Genomic DNA, 12,673 nt, shown 5'->3' with positions numbered 1-12,673 from the left:
GCCAGTTTGGCGCGTCGCAATCGACGCCGGACCTCGTCGTGGTTCGGGCGGCGCTGGTAATTCACGGAACCGCACCAAAGGGCGACGCTGCCGTTTAGCGACGCATGAGGTAGCCTGGAGACCAACTGCTAATCCCTCAGTCCCAGGTGACAATTCTCGGCCGCGAGAAAGGGCGCCAGGTTGGCGCGTCTGAGTCGGCGCAGGCCTCCTTTGTCCCGAGGGACCGCCAGACACAACAGCACCCCCGCCGCCAGATGATGCATCGGGAGGTCGAGTTGTTCCATGCAGCTCGGCCGGTTTGATGCCTGCTTCGCTCAAAGCCATGGGGCCGCTGCTTCCAGGAATAATGATCTTCCCGCCAAAGGCCTCTTCATAGGTGGGCTCAGACTGGGCTGCAGAATGACAAGCTCCAAGCTCCAAGGAGCGACCTTTGTCAGCCACACACAATGCTGCAAGCGCCACTGCAAGCCCCTCTCATCGCCAGACTTTATCAATTCCAAAAATCTGACTGCCCCTATCTCAAGAAAACCCTGAAACACAAGGTGCGCGTTGATCCGGACAAGTACCAAAAAACTTCCGATGATGTGTCTTCGCAAATAGACACCGACTGGGTTTATGTAATGAAGCTAAGTAATTATGAATTAGAGCTTCCACAGATCAGGAAGGCGAAGGGAGAGCTGGCCTTCAGTAATTCATAGTCCGTAACACTTAACATAAGAGAGCTACATATTCCTTACCTAATACCGAAATTGCCAAATAAACAGGTGGGCAAACTATTTACGACTTACTACAAACTCGCGCAAACAGTAACTTGCGCAACTTGCGCGTGACATGCAAAACTATATGCAACTGACACTTTGCATTTCAATTCTTTACCTGTCGCTGCGTACACACTCCCTTTTAAATAGTTGGTCTAACCTGAGCCGAAGAGGTTAACAACATAACAAAACTGCGACATTCTTTACGCCTGTCAAACATTCAACACCCATCTCCCACAAAATGAATACAAAAGAAGAAAAAAATCCTTCCCGTCTTCCTTGTTTACGTATTCTCGGGCCCCAATCGCACCCCTTTCTTTCAAACGAACTCGAGGGGGTCGCGCATTCCGGGGATTTCGCAAGGTGCTGTCGCGAAGAAGGCAAAATCCGCTGATTTGCCTAACACACCTTGTAGCTGCGACTTTAGGACAGCCGCTTCCAAGTGTTGGGAGGGGGATGCACTGACAGACCCGTGCGCGCACTGTCCTATTATCTGCTAGGCAGTCGCCTTTCATTTCCGCCGCGAGTGATCGGCCATTGTAACAGCCTACTGCAGGACGCTTCCCTTTGTCCCTCTGCTTACAATGCGCTGTACGCGAGGCGGTTAGGCGACAGTTACCATCCCTCTGTCTACAGTGCACTTTACGCGTTGCGGTCAGGCGACGGGCACTACGCCTGAGTCTTCGGGAAACTCTCCGTTTCGCGACGTGTGTCACGCCGATCCTCGACCTCAGCAAACGCCTAAGCTTGGGAGTAACCCTCCTTCGCTTTTTCACATTATCTGGCTGGATCATGATCTTAGCGCGTTTACTAATGTCGCCTTGGCGCTTCGCACGTTTGACTCTAGACGCACTGACCGCGTCCGCCTTTCTCGTCTTGCGCCTACGCGTTTTCTTTTTAGCATGCTTCCTAGAGTCAGCAGCATCGGCACACACACTTGAAATTTCGTTACCCTCTCGGGTTTCACAGTGCGACTGCCTTTCTACTAGAGCATAACTAGATTTGATCTTTGAGCATCTTAGCTCGTCATCAAGTCTATCTTCAACGGGCCTAGCTCTACCACTGCCCTCGATTGCATGCAGAATTCCTCGCTGGCCTTCAAAGTCGGCCACGAGTTCTAGGGCGGGAAAACCAGCGCTCTCTTCGGTGACCGCATTCACCTCGCTTCCGGCTACTAACACGTCTAACTCATCACTGCTTACAGCTGCCTCTGGAATCGTTCCATGGTCCTGTGACCGCTGCTCAATAGGGAATGCGCCTATCAGTCTCTGAGTCTCCTCACGTGCTTTCGCCCTGAAAGCTCCCTTGTTGGTGGTGGATTTTCCCGGTTCCCTCAGCATTTGCTCCGACCTATTCGAGAAGCAATGCGTGACCTTGTCTGGCAGGTAGGCCGAAATTGCCGCCGCCGTACACACTTGGCCTAAAGGGCCTTCCGTTTCTGGTGCGGGAAAACCGCCGCTCTCTTCGCTTTGTGTGTGTGCCACTTGCATCACACCTTTTCCAGAGCTTTCTACCCTAGTCATCTCAGTGCTACTGTTTTCTTCAACAGGCTCGCCTTTTTCATTGTCTTTTGGGCCTTCGAAGTCGGCCTGCCATGCTACACCAAAGCGTCTGAACAAAGCCCTCTTAGCCCTGTCGTAGTCGCGCGCTTTCTCCTCGGACAAGCAATGCATGAAACACGCGCCGACGCTAAACGGGAGAAGTGCTCCTAATCGCTCGGCCCACGAGTCCCGGCTGACACCCTCTTTCTCACACACTCGTTCAAAACCGGCGAGGAAATTAACAATACCCTCGTCTGTCTCGAAAGTGTGGAGCTGGCGTCGCGCTGTCCGCCATCTGAGCATCTGATTTACCCGTTCGAGCTCTTTCATCCTAAGAGCGTGCCGTTGCGCTGCCTCTTGCTCGCGCCTCTCGCGAATTTCGGCATCGTGCTTGCGCCTTTCTGCTTCTTCACGCTCGCGCCTCTCGCGCTTCTCTACAGCTTCAAGCTCGCGCCTCCTGCACTCCTCTGCCTTTTGCTTTCTTTCCTCTATTGTCTCCCAAGCCTCATCAGCTTCCTCGACCGTCACCTCTTCTACCTTCATGACGTCGAGAACCGCTTCTTTCCTTTTTGCGGAGTCGACCGAAATGCCTAACTCCTCGCAAATTAGAAGGAGGTCCTGCACTCTGAATTTCTCCATAGCGATCTCGTTTGCCTTCAAAATTCACCCTTCCTAAAATTCGCTATTTAAAGAAGGTGAATTTCCCAAAATGGTGCCCGCCAGAAAACACAAAGTTACTCTCCTAGCAACTACCTACTTGTACTAGAGAGTTCTGGCGACATGAAGCGCAAACTCAGGCACTAAGCCCGTCCCTATCGCTACCATCAGGAGATCGAAGAATTTCTCTCTTCGTTCCTTCCTTATGAAACAATTTTCCTGGCATCTCCGGCCTTCTCCCAACTCACTTCCTGATGCTGTAAAAGCTCCAATTGTTGACTTTTGCCTACCGCAGGGCCAACCAAAATGCCCATCGGCTCACAACTTTTGAGGAGTTCCTGGATTTCAAACTTATCCGTATTTACAGTGCACCCTGTGTTTCTTCTCCACTAGTAATTCAGCCCACGAGACACTGTATTCTTGGTCTGTGAGACAAAATCACTAACACCAAACCACCATTACCGACTTAGTCACCTGCGCTAATGAGTCTGGCGAAAAGAGAAGCAAACACGTAGCACTCACCACACCGATGTAGCCAACGCAGGCCGATCCCATAAGCTGCCAGCCACTGTTGCGAATGGTGATGGTCCGAGGGTCCACGAAGGTTCCATGTATGGTGCCGTGCCAGGTGCCAAGAGGAGGAGATATCCAGGGAGATTAGAAAACTGTTTTATATACACTGTACATGGTATATTACAAGATGGGCTCCATGATATTGGAGCCGTCTATGTGCTAACATCTTTGCATGTGGTAGCGTTTACATCTCCGAGCGTTCTCCATGGTCGAGCGTGCTCTACATCGTCAAGCGTGCTCTACATGGTCAAGCCTCTCGCGTTCTCCACAACACTCAAGTCCCCTGTTTTATCCCTTTTGTTTCCCTCTTTCACTCGACGAGGGAATACACTGTAGTTCTTTAGCCAATCAGCATCTTGGATCAGGTGGCCATATCCCGCACGTGATGTGTCGTCGTTTCCCGCCGGGCTCCGCCTCCAATCTTGTTAGGTCGCCCCCGAACACAGGCAGCGGTTGGCACCTTGGGAACCGAACGTTGGTGTCGTTCCCCCGGGATTGCCAGACACTGGCCCCTTTCAAGATTCGCCTCTCCATAGCGGTCAGTTCGCGGAATCAGGGAGGGCGGTGGCTGTCTCGAAAGGGCGCCAGTTTGGCGCGTCGCAATCGACGCCGGACCTCGTCGTGGTTCGGGCGGCGCTGGTAATTCACGGAACCGCACCAAAGGGCGACGCTGCCGTTTAGCGACGCATGAGGTAGCCTGGAGACCAACTGCTAATCCCTCAGTCCCAGGTGACAATTCTCGGCCGCGAGAAAGGGCGCCAGGTTGGCGCGTCTGAGTCGGCGCAGGCCTCCTTTGTCCCGAGGGACCGCCAGACACAACAGTGACAAACCTTATAGTGGCTTGCGTTGATTCATTTCTTCCTATTTATTTTAAATTCACCGGTCGCTCTTGGTCGATCCCCCGTTTATGGTATTAGCCACAGTAGGGAAGTTATATTCACCATGAACACGCGGAGAGCAGCTCAAAGTATAAAGTTGGCGTTGGAACGATATGTACCGCCCGCTTCATGGGCTGTGGGCATGTGCCATTGTAGCGGCCGCTTCTTGGTATGTGGGTATGTATTCTTGCGGGCATGTGCCACAATATGGAAATCATAATGATCGGTGATCATATCAAAGAAGTAGTTGGTGGTACGATATGTACCGCCCGCTTGTTGGCAAATATATGGGTATGTACCAAAATATAAGAATCGTCATCATCATGAGCAACATGTGGCGACCATCTAACTGAAATATTTAGCTAGTGTTGCCGCGAGAGAGGTATACGTGCGATTGTGGCGAATAGTTAGAGGCTGCTGCACTGAATGGCCGAGGTTCGAATCCCGCCGACGAACGTGCTTGTTTCATTAAAGTGAAGCCTTCTTTGCCCGCCATCTCATGCTTTCTCCTGGGTCGGTCTGTTGGTCGGTCGCTGGCCGGGTTTCTGACCGTGTAGATTAACCCTCTCTCTAATCAGTGGGTCTTAATCCCGGCGGCGGAATTAAGACCCACCGATCTGTACTCCCTGAAGTAGAGATCAATGGCCCCCTAGCACAGCAGCCGGATGCTCTGACCATTAGGTCACAATCGCACATTTACTTCTCTCTTGCCAACGTGAACTAGCTCGTTCACATAGATGGTCGCCACGTGTTGACTACAATGATGATTTCCGCGCTATGACACACACCATGCACACATACACAACATACATACGCTTCTGGGCAGATGGACCACAAAGCGTGTCAGCGTGTTGATTATGATGGTGACTTTCATATACTGTGGCACATAGCCGCAACGGCAGATTGGCCAAGCGGGCGATACATCGTGCCACCAACTAGACATTGACGATCATTGCCGCGTGTTGATCATTATGATTTTCACACTATATGGCCCATACCCACAATGAGGAATCGGCCAAGAAGCGGCCGGCTTTGGTTAACCCTGGTTGATAGCGAAAGCTTCACTGCCCTGGCTAGGCCCATTGTCCAGCTGTCGCCGAGGTGTGTTTTCGCAATTATATACAGACATGTTCGCAATGAATTCAGTGTTTATTCATCATTTTTATGCCTATGAAGACACTGCGATGATCAGTAAAGTAGTGAGACTTGGATGCAACTCGCAGCCTCTACTCGGGCAACGGCGGCAATGTCTCCTCTCAGGGCTCCGTAAATGCCTAAATATAGTCCAACGTAGCGTGAACGCGCGCACACGTTATGTCACGTTGGCGAGAAGAACAGCGGATATGGTTCGACCGATGGTTCGACGTACTGGCGTCGCCAACGTAACCGGACGCGCGGCCAATGCGCTCCGACGTGCCCGGCGTCTGATGACGCTCGCCCGCGTGCTGATAACGTCGGACTATATATAAACGCGCCTTAATGCGCTCTTGTGGTTTGACCTCTAGCTCTCAAGGTGAAAACTGTTGAGTCGCCGACGGCTGCCCGAGGTATCGTAATTAAAAAAAAAGGGGGTGGGGGGGGGGAGCATCAATACGTGCCGGCGCGCGGTCAGCGCCACGCAGTCAAAAGCCAGTCGTTACGAGTAAGCTCAGTGAGAACGTCTGCAGGTGCGCGATAAGGGGAAAGAGTAACTGGGCTCAGTGTGGGGAGTCATAACAGGCACTGCAGCCAACTACAGGTTCCTGCACTCGGCAGCCGGGAACTGGCGCGCGTGAGCAAACTGGGAGGTGTTTGGGAGAGCCGCGCAGTTACGGCACCGCTGCGAGGCTCCAGCTTCCGTACGCCTGGGGTTGACCGCGCCAGCAAGCTAGATGTCTTGTGAGTGGCAGTGGTCATTATGATTTGAGCTGGTCTCCGCGTGTTCATGGTGAATATAACTTCCCTACTGTGGCATATACCATAAACGGGGGATCGACCAAGAAGCGACCAGTGCATTTAAAATAAATAGAAAGAAATGAATCAATGCAAGCCACTATAAGGTTTGTCACATAGAGTAGCACACGTGCACGAGAGCACATGCGCGCGCCAGTTTCCTTTATGCCAAAGACGCAGGAAAGAAACGGGCCAAGTGGGGCTTGCCGATAGATAAATCGCGCCCCGAGCGTTTTAACACGAAAGTGTTTTATGCCGGGGTCCACCAAGACTTCACTGACGTATTTCCGTCACGGAAATACGTCAGTGAAGCTGACGTATTTTGACGTATTTAATACGTCAGCTGACGTCAGCTGACGTATTTCCGTCACGGAAATACGTCAGCTTACAATGTACACGAACATAATACAAAGAAAGAAACCAGAACAAAAAGTTCCACAAACATGGAAAATTTGGAAATCGAACCCACGACCTCTCGGTCCGCGACGGTAGATCGCCGAGCGTTTAACCCATTGCGCCACAAACGCATTTGCAGAGAGCTACACAGACGCGCCTTATATATCTAACACTCCTCCGTGTACCCGCGCTCTTGCTCGGGGCGGTGCCGCCGCCTACGAGCAGAAAAGAGAAGTACTGCATTATGACACTAACGCGCACCGACAGTGAACGCTTCGGTGGTCTCAGCACTACGACGCCTCGATGCCAGCATTCGAAGGGACGCTGGCATCAAGAAGCACTACCAACGCCACCTAGGTGGCGCTCACCGTACTCAGCACAGCGGAGCGTGGCCTCCGCAATTAGCTCTGAAAATGTTTCTGAAGTTGATCGCGGAGGCTGCAATTACGACGCGCTGTACGCGCTGATTTGACTCGGTGACGATTCAGTTACGTGCTTTGTCTTGCGCGTTGTATTAGTGTGTCAGTTACGTGCTTCGTCTTTCGCGTTGTGCTAGCGTGTGCAGCGTAGTGCAGCTTCCATATGCACGACGGTTGCTCATGGTCATCGACGTTGGTAGTCGTGATGGAGGAGACGTGCCACCAGGCGTCAGCGTGGGTGCATCAACGCCTAAGGGCGCTTTAGCCACAAAACACCAATAGACATTATATATCAATGTGCAATAAACATTACACTACTTCTGTGAAGACACGTTTCACTTTCGTGTTCTATACCGATTCCTATATAAGAGGGATCAACCACATTTTTTGCGGTATTGTCGATCGTTACGCCGCCCCTTGGTGTGTCAAAGTGTTTTCCACGAACTGTATATAGAGCCACGAAGGGCGCGTAGCATTGCATGCTCTTGAACTGTTCGAATAATATTTTATGGCGCTTACATGGAAAGACATGTTTTTGTTCGCATCGCCAATAATGTTTGACCGTATTGTGACCGCGTATAGTCTTGTAGTTTGGCGTTCGCCGCAACGTTCTCACGTCACGATTACGAAGCACTCCCAGAAATAAATCGGTATCGCGTGTTGTGGCTCACTGTAGTTCTCGCCACGTGGTTTCGAGCTCGGATGTCTCAAAGATGAAGGCTGGGTCCCTTCAAATTTTGAAAAGTGCGAAGCAACTCACCTTGACCAATATTTGGTACTTCACGAGTCGGTGGTAGTTGTAATAAACGGGTTCGACCAGCGAGGACACAAAGCATCTGAGGGTGTTCTGGTTGAATATGGTAGTCGATGTGCCCACCATGACGAGGTCTTCATTTAGACTGAGCAACTGCAAGAAGATTGATGAAATACAGCCCTTTTTATTAGCGAAGGTAGGTAACGAATGAGAGGAAATTTTCACTTGTTCATCTTTTCTTTTTTTTTGTGAGCAACATCGTCTAAACGCTTCCCGTTTAAGTTAAGTGGAAATTAGAGCTACGAAGTGTCCACTGCTTTGTGTTCAATGTGACGACCATTCTATTGAGTAATATAATAAGATGCAGGAACATTAGGTTTAGAACATGCAGACCATTCCCAGCAATTGGGTAACAAGCGCCACTAGTTGTCGCAAACTATAGAAGCAAACGGGGCTTGGATCTCGTTTCGGAGAGCGCCCGTTTAGGAAGCGTCAAGAAATCGTCCCAAGAAAATGGCTTCTAGCACTAAGGCGAGCGTTACATATCTACCGGCGCTCTTTCTCAGGGCCTAATTGACACGTCCAGCAGCATGCGAAGCTTGAACTATACGAGCGCTAGTGGAAATGGGGACATCACGAAGCGCGACTGTGCACAAGAACCTGGTTTCAGAAGAAACCACTGTTGCCATTTTTCGGTCTATCGACTTCAGGTGCTTAGTTCTGAGCTCATCTCGAGAAAGGGTCTGAGAAAATCTACGCGCACTAACCAGCAGTTTTGATAATTTATATTGTTTCAGTAGTTTTGATAGTGTAAATTGTGATAGTGTATGCCAGTTTGCTCGGGATAGGAATAAGCGATCACTCTGAAATGTTCGGTGAGAAATGTATAAATAACGGACGACCCGCATAACTGACCCATGGGATTAGATTTGACGACCGATGACTGTGCCCACCGCCATCATTGTGGTTTGAGTGTTTCTTGTATTTCTTCACAAACGTTTGCGCTATAAGGAGAAGGATCCATCAGTACCACTTTTCGCAGAATTTGGTTCCTCACCGTCACTACAACGTGACATTGCTAACAAGTGCTTCTTGAGTAACCAGAGGGTTATCTTAACGCGACAGCGTCAAGGGCCCAGTTTCACCGAAAATCCGGTGTTGGCGTCGGCGGAGTTTCCGTGAGCGAAAATTTCCGTATATATATTTAGGTACATGTTTATGCAACGCCTTGCTATATGACATGCGGTATATGTGGGTTATATTGCCACACCATTCTACCACTAAAGTTGCTCATACCTTGTCCTACATTCTTGACAATGTTATTACTCGGAATTTTGAGAATGACAGCCCACGAACAAAGGTCATGAAACAAAACACCGACAGCGCATGCATTTTATGTTAAATCTTCTCAGACTAAAATATTAAAAGTGCGAAATAATGAAGGAAACCTGAAAAATGATGCAATTTTCATGGCGCGGCTGTACACGACCTCCGGGATTGGCCCACACAAGAAAGCTCGTCTTCCTGCATAGCGTTCGCCGTGAGCGTTTCCCGGTAAACATCACGGTTACATAAGCTCCAGTTGCTGGGAAGCGTTAGAAGCAGTCGGGGATCTTTGAATGCTATCACGTTCCACTCTTAAAGACGAAGCTTAAGCGTCCTCCACTTATTTTTTCCGAAATTACTTTGTGAATCGATCCTCAGGGGAGCACGCTGGAGGCGTCGGAGAGTGCGGATGCATGAAACATCGGCTCCCACTTCCAAGAATAGTTGCGGCTGGAAAACCTTCGACTTGAGTGATGTTTAACTCTTTTTCTGACATCACCAAGTGGAGACGCCGCTAAGCCTCGCCAAGATTACGGCAGCTGCGCAGGCGGCCACACGCCTGCGTCGGCTACCCAACAGCAGAGGCGAAAGCGGAAGCTTCTAGTATAATCAGGCTGCTTACATTACATCATTAAGTTTTTGTTTTTAAGGGCACTTCTGTAAGAAATTTTAATTTAACAACACCTGTTTCACTACACACAATTTCTATTTGTTAACTGTTTCTGTAAACTGTCTGGCTTAATAACTGCTGCTCCTATGGATTGCACTTACAGTAACTGTTGTTGTTCTGCAGGATAATGGAGCCCCTCATCGCCATTATGACATCGCACTTCCCAGCTGAAGCCCTTAAACCAAACTCAACTCAAGCGCAAGAGCTTTGGGAGTTCTTGAAGTACCGTTGAGATTGGGAAAAAGACACTGCAAAGAAGCACTTCCTGACTGATTCGACGGCAGAAGGGCTGCTAGTTACAATCACAAGTCCCTTGGAGCTGCTCAGATATCTTCACGAAGAGCTGGGCTATACTTACTTGACTTCTCGCTTGAATCAGGGAAAGATAGCAAACCCTTTGGTATTGTGAGATTGTCGTCAGGATGTAACGCCAACCCTACGCTACAGCAGTTCTTGACGGCCATTAACTGCCTCAGTCACTCCAACCTAGCAAGAAGTGGTTTAGGTTCGAATGTTGGGGAGGATGTATCCAGCTCGCTTTTTACTGTTAAGGAACAAGTGGCAGGTTCCTGCAAGCAGCAGGAACTCATCGACCTGCTCAATAACAAGGGGGATTTCGAAGGAGCAGACGCTGTACTTGGTAACCGCTGCATAGGCACTGCAGGGAATCCTTACCATGCTCAGAGGAGCGACTCGAGACTGACGTATTATGTGGCCGGGTATGCTGCCAGGAAGTGTGTACTAAAGACGAAATGTGACGAGTGCAAGGAACAACTCTGGTTAACTGCTTGTGAAGGAAAGCGCTTGGGTTCTTCTGGGTTCACCAATTCGTGCAACAATGAGGGTTAGCTATATCCATCAGTAAAGCTGTTCAGGTTCGTCAGTGCCCTCGAAGGAAAGCTTTACGGGCTATTTCAGGAGCCCTGAACTCCACCATGACAGCATAATGGACGTTCTTGCCATCACAGACGAGAAAAGCATGGACAGTGTTGGCTGTCATGAGCACAGAAAGCTGTTGACGGCAAACTTCACAGGTTTCTATATTGAACAAGGCTGCAGCTCTTTGTGAAGCGGCTTAACAAGTCTCGCGAGATTGCACGAAGGATGGCACAGCAGCACTTTAAAGCTAAGTCATTTATGAATACTTGCTAGATTATTTATTTCAATGAGGGACTAGTGTTCAAGTTGCACTGTCAGCCTCTGGAGCGCTATGCCCCTGAAAAACTGTCTTTGTTTAGTTAAAACCATGCACATTTTTCTTGCATGTGTGAAGGTTTTCCAGCTCTCTGTGAATAAAGTTTTTTTTTAATTTACGCATTCAAACATTGTGTCTGTCTTGTTTCAAATTTAGACCAAACGAAAGGCATGCACATTTCAATATATTTGTGAAGCTGGCCACAATTTATAGAGATTATTTAGACGTTTGACCAAATTACGTTTAGGGCAAAGTTATAGATTTAACTCATCAGCTTTAGTTATCAATTGAGGTAGTGCGATAAATCCATGAAAAACAAATGCAGATGTAGTCTCGCAGAGGCGTACGAACGTTTAACGCATGTCATCTGTTTTTTAAAGGCAGCATTACCTTAGGGCAAACTCCAATTTTCTATTCTAATTCACATGAAACACATAAGTGTTGTATTATTGGCTATAACTAAATTTGTTGCATTTAAGAGCGTATGTTTACGCTCTACTCTCTACAGAAACCTACGAAATTAAGTGGGTTAAAGAAAAAAGTGACCAAAGCTCATAAATCTTAAATCTGCTTTAAAAGCATATCGAAGTTGTGTAAACTGCATCTGTTAGAGCATCTTGAGCGGACAAATGTGATAAATAAGCGTACAGCTCAGAAGAAATATTTACAATGTGTACGAAGATTTCTAAATTCCTTCTCAGAAATTATGGGTATACTTGAGAGTAGTGTATAATACATCAATGCTGTGCACTGTAGATGTCCCAGTAGAATATTGCAGTATAAAAACCTGTTACAATTTTGTTTATTGATGAGCTAAATTTGATGCTTGCCTGCATTAAGTTTCTCGATATTTGTATGAAAAAGATTGACAGCGTTAACAAAAATTCTGCTTCCTACAATAGGATCGTTTGAAAGATTTCTTTCAAAATGCAACAATCCCCATCAAATAACGGTGCAGTGGATGCCGCGCAAATTGGATTTCTTTTCGCATGCATTTAGGTCTGCATCTACAGTCTGCATCTTACGGTTCAAATAAAGATTCTGATAACATACGCCGTTTAAATGTAGCGCATTACCTCCCGCGAGAAGGTAGCGGGAGGTAATGCGCGAGTTGACTCGCGCCTGTAAATCTACCCTCACCTGGCGCATTAATACGATGTTCATTAGCGCTGCTTACATGAATGAGATGCATTAGACATTCGATGCGCCACTGTCGCGTTCATGTAAACGTGGCAACAGACATTGTCCACCAATATCCTTCGGCAGAATTGCTACAGTGCGACAGAATTCGGCAGTCATTGCAATAGTGTTCACATGCTCCACTGAGCTCATTAGAATGTGCTTTGTACAGGAAACTTGATAATAAGCAGGCAATAAGATGACTGACTGGCATTGATCGCTCAAATTGCGACGTTTGATCCTACTTACAAGCAGCAGGCTAATAATACGGTTTTCTAGAATAACGATATTCGTGCGCTTCACCACCGCCAGTCAGGCCACAACCATTTTGCGCGTCATAAAGAAAACCTCTCCGAGCCTACGAGGTGCTCGACAGGCCCAGATTACTTGTAGCC

General features: G+C 48.6%; 1 protein-coding gene across 5 annotated transcripts in view; it reads right to left on the bottom strand.

The window, feature by feature from the left end:
* Positions 1 to 12,673, bottom strand: part of LOC119458265 (uncharacterized) — a 112,333-nt gene that overhangs the window by 28,060 nt on the left and 71,600 nt on the right. For all 5 annotated transcript variants that reach the window (XM_049670956.1, XM_049670959.1, XM_049670958.1 and 2 more), the window contains exon 5: positions 7,915 to 8,061. In XM_049670956.1, coding sequence (XP_049526913.1) covers positions 7,915 to 8,061 — 147 coding nt within the window. The remainder of the gene's footprint in view (positions 1 to 7,914; positions 8,062 to 12,673) is intronic.

This window comes from Dermacentor silvarum, chromosome 7, assembly GCF_013339745.2.
Source record: "Dermacentor silvarum isolate Dsil-2018 chromosome 7, BIME_Dsil_1.4, whole genome shotgun sequence".
In the NCBI taxonomy this organism is placed as follows: domain Eukaryota; kingdom Metazoa; phylum Arthropoda; class Arachnida; order Ixodida; family Ixodidae; genus Dermacentor; species Dermacentor silvarum.
The sequence above is the reverse complement of the archived record's forward strand: the minus strand, read 5'-3'. Positions and strand labels throughout refer to the sequence as shown.